General features: G+C 38.0%; 1 protein-coding gene across 1 annotated transcript in view; it reads right to left on the bottom strand.

Annotated features, from left to right (window-relative positions):
- Window positions 1-1,994, bottom strand: part of g2e3 (G2/M-phase specific E3 ubiquitin protein ligase) — a gene marked incomplete in the record, with an annotated part of 10,756 nt that extends 8,762 nt beyond the window's left edge. The window contains 2 exon segments of the mRNA XM_035673578.1: window positions 619-696; window positions 1,859-1,994. Coding sequence (XP_035529471.1) covers window positions 619-679 — 61 coding nt within the window.
- Between the last annotated feature and the right edge of the window lie 426 nt (window positions 1,995-2,420).

Here is a 2,420-nt window from a genome sequence, read left to right as displayed (position 1 = left end):
CACACACACAGACACACAGACATATAAAGGGTAATAAATTACAGCTGATAATAATCAGAGTTCATTGAGATGTAAAATGTTTGATAACTAATCACTATAGTGGATATATTGAGTGTCAGCAGGCTGCCTGTTTGCCTGATGAAGGTCCAAGACACAGAAATGTCGTTAAATAAATTCATATTTTAGTCGGCAGTGAGTGTGTGTCTGGAAGTCAATCGTAGTTTTCATAAAACGATAAAATGTGAAATGATCTTTTATCTAATGAGCTGATAAAAATCCATGTTGGGCATCTGAAATTACACTGATATCAGAATGTAACTCTTCATTTCACCTGGACTGAGCAATAATCATCTTTAAATGATTGAAAAACACCATGTTTAATAACCAGGGTCATTATTTTGAAGTAATTCAGTCCCAAATATTAAGAGATGTAAGTGTGTGTCAGCTTCCACATACGACTGAGGAATAATCAGTGACACCTCACTGACTGTGAATGCAGCTTTAAGACGTTTGTGCTGCTCAGTTGGACTTTTTCTCCTCTTTCCGACATCGGGAGCGTCCGGCTGAGTGACGTGACTGTAGTGATAATGTGAAAGCAGTCAGCTGAAGATCACTCACACTCCTCCTGGTTGCTGCTGCCTTCGTCTGCCACCTGCGACCTCCTCGCCTTCTTCTTCATGTCGGTGCCTGGCAACCCTGCAGGGACACACAGAGGGCCACCGAGGTCAGAGGTCAAACCCACCGAGCTTCAACCAAACAGCCTCTCGGTTCATCGCCACAGAAACGTTAAAGAAACCCTGCTGGGTCCACCTGTAACTGCTCCAGTGCAGATTCATACCGATACCGTCCAGTGGTGACGTTTCAAACGGTGACTAAGTGAACACGGCGGGCGTCTGTGACGTGTGGACGGGAAACTACGGTGGCTTTAAAATGCTACAGGACATCCAGACGTTTCCAAACACACTGAACACGGCAGACTCAAGTTTGGGTGAAAGTGTGTAAAAGGATGCGCGACACATCCATATGTGTGTAATTATTCAGGCAGCCTTTGTTAACAGAGCTGCAACTAACTCATTATTTCTGTTATCAATCAACCTGTGATCATTTTCTGATTCATTGATTCAGTATTTGGTTTGAACTTCTGAGACAATCTGAACAATCCTGTAATGTTATCTAGTTAGAATCCCACATTCAGACACACATACACAAGAGCTGTAACTATTGATTATGCTGTTGGTTATTCTCTTCATTAATTGATTGATTATTTGTATGGAAGCCAATTTCTGCCAATGTGAGCAACAATAAGGATTCTGTGAGTCATTATAATGACACACTGTCTTTTTATTAACATCTTCAAATAATGTTTTTGTGACACTAACCCTTTTTCCCATCACACTGGCACAAATGGGCTTCCGTACATTAGAATCTAATCTATAAAATAAGACATTTAAAGGTTTATAGATGTATAAAACTTTAAATGTTTTACTTTATCCGATCCAGATAAAATAAGATTACACAGACAAACCTTTCCTGTGATATAAAACATCATATTGTCACATTAAACAGCATTAAGAAACTCAATCCATCATTACAAGGAGAAGATTTGTGCATTTGTCCTTAAATGATAATGATTAAACAGTATTATTAAGAGTACACAACAAAGTGGCAGTAGGATAAAAGCAGGCCTCCTACAATATGTGCACAAGTGTTCAATAAGTGTGAAAGTGTGAATATGAATATAAAGTGTAAAAGGTTAGAAGCCACACGGTCACATTGGGTTTGGTGAAACGTTAGAAGAAGAGTGACGTTGAGCGGATTAAAACCCGGGAACTGAATAAATGTCGGAATAAAAACCTACTTTACATTCAGGAGTGAACGATGTCACACTGCGCTCATCTCAGGCTCCTTTCTGGACCCTTTATTCCGCTTCTTTGTGTTTATTTGTCAATAACGTTGTTGACTTTTAAATTTCCCTCTTTCAAAACAAAAGCACGTCACTTCCGCTGCTCCTTCTTCTTCTTCTGCTGCTGCTGCTTTAGTGTAGCTCGTAGCTCCAGCGCCCCCTTATGGCCGGTTGGTAAAGCGCTCCAGGTGAGTCAGCAGCCAGGTTGTTACTGTTCACTAAAACTGAATTATATTATATAACATACACTTTAAAAATATCATCCACACAATAACTGATTACCTGTTAGAAAATGGAGTCAGTTAATCCAAATATCACAATATTAAAGGAGCACAACTGGATTCTGTTACTTTTGGATTACCTCAACATCAAATATGCAAATAACAATTGTAACCTTGGAAACAGGAATGGACACAAAATAATAATATAATATAATATAATGTAATATAATATAATATAATATAATATAATGTAATATAATATAATATAATATAATATAATATAATATAATGTAATA

This window comes from Morone saxatilis, unplaced genomic scaffold, assembly GCF_004916995.1.
Source record: "Morone saxatilis isolate NCDOM2014 unplaced genomic scaffold, NCSU_SB_2.0 Contig3, whole genome shotgun sequence".
NCBI classification, from domain to species: domain Eukaryota; kingdom Metazoa; phylum Chordata; class Actinopteri; family Moronidae; genus Morone; species Morone saxatilis.
The sequence above is the reverse complement of the archived record's forward strand: the minus strand, read 5'-3'. Positions and strand labels throughout refer to the sequence as shown.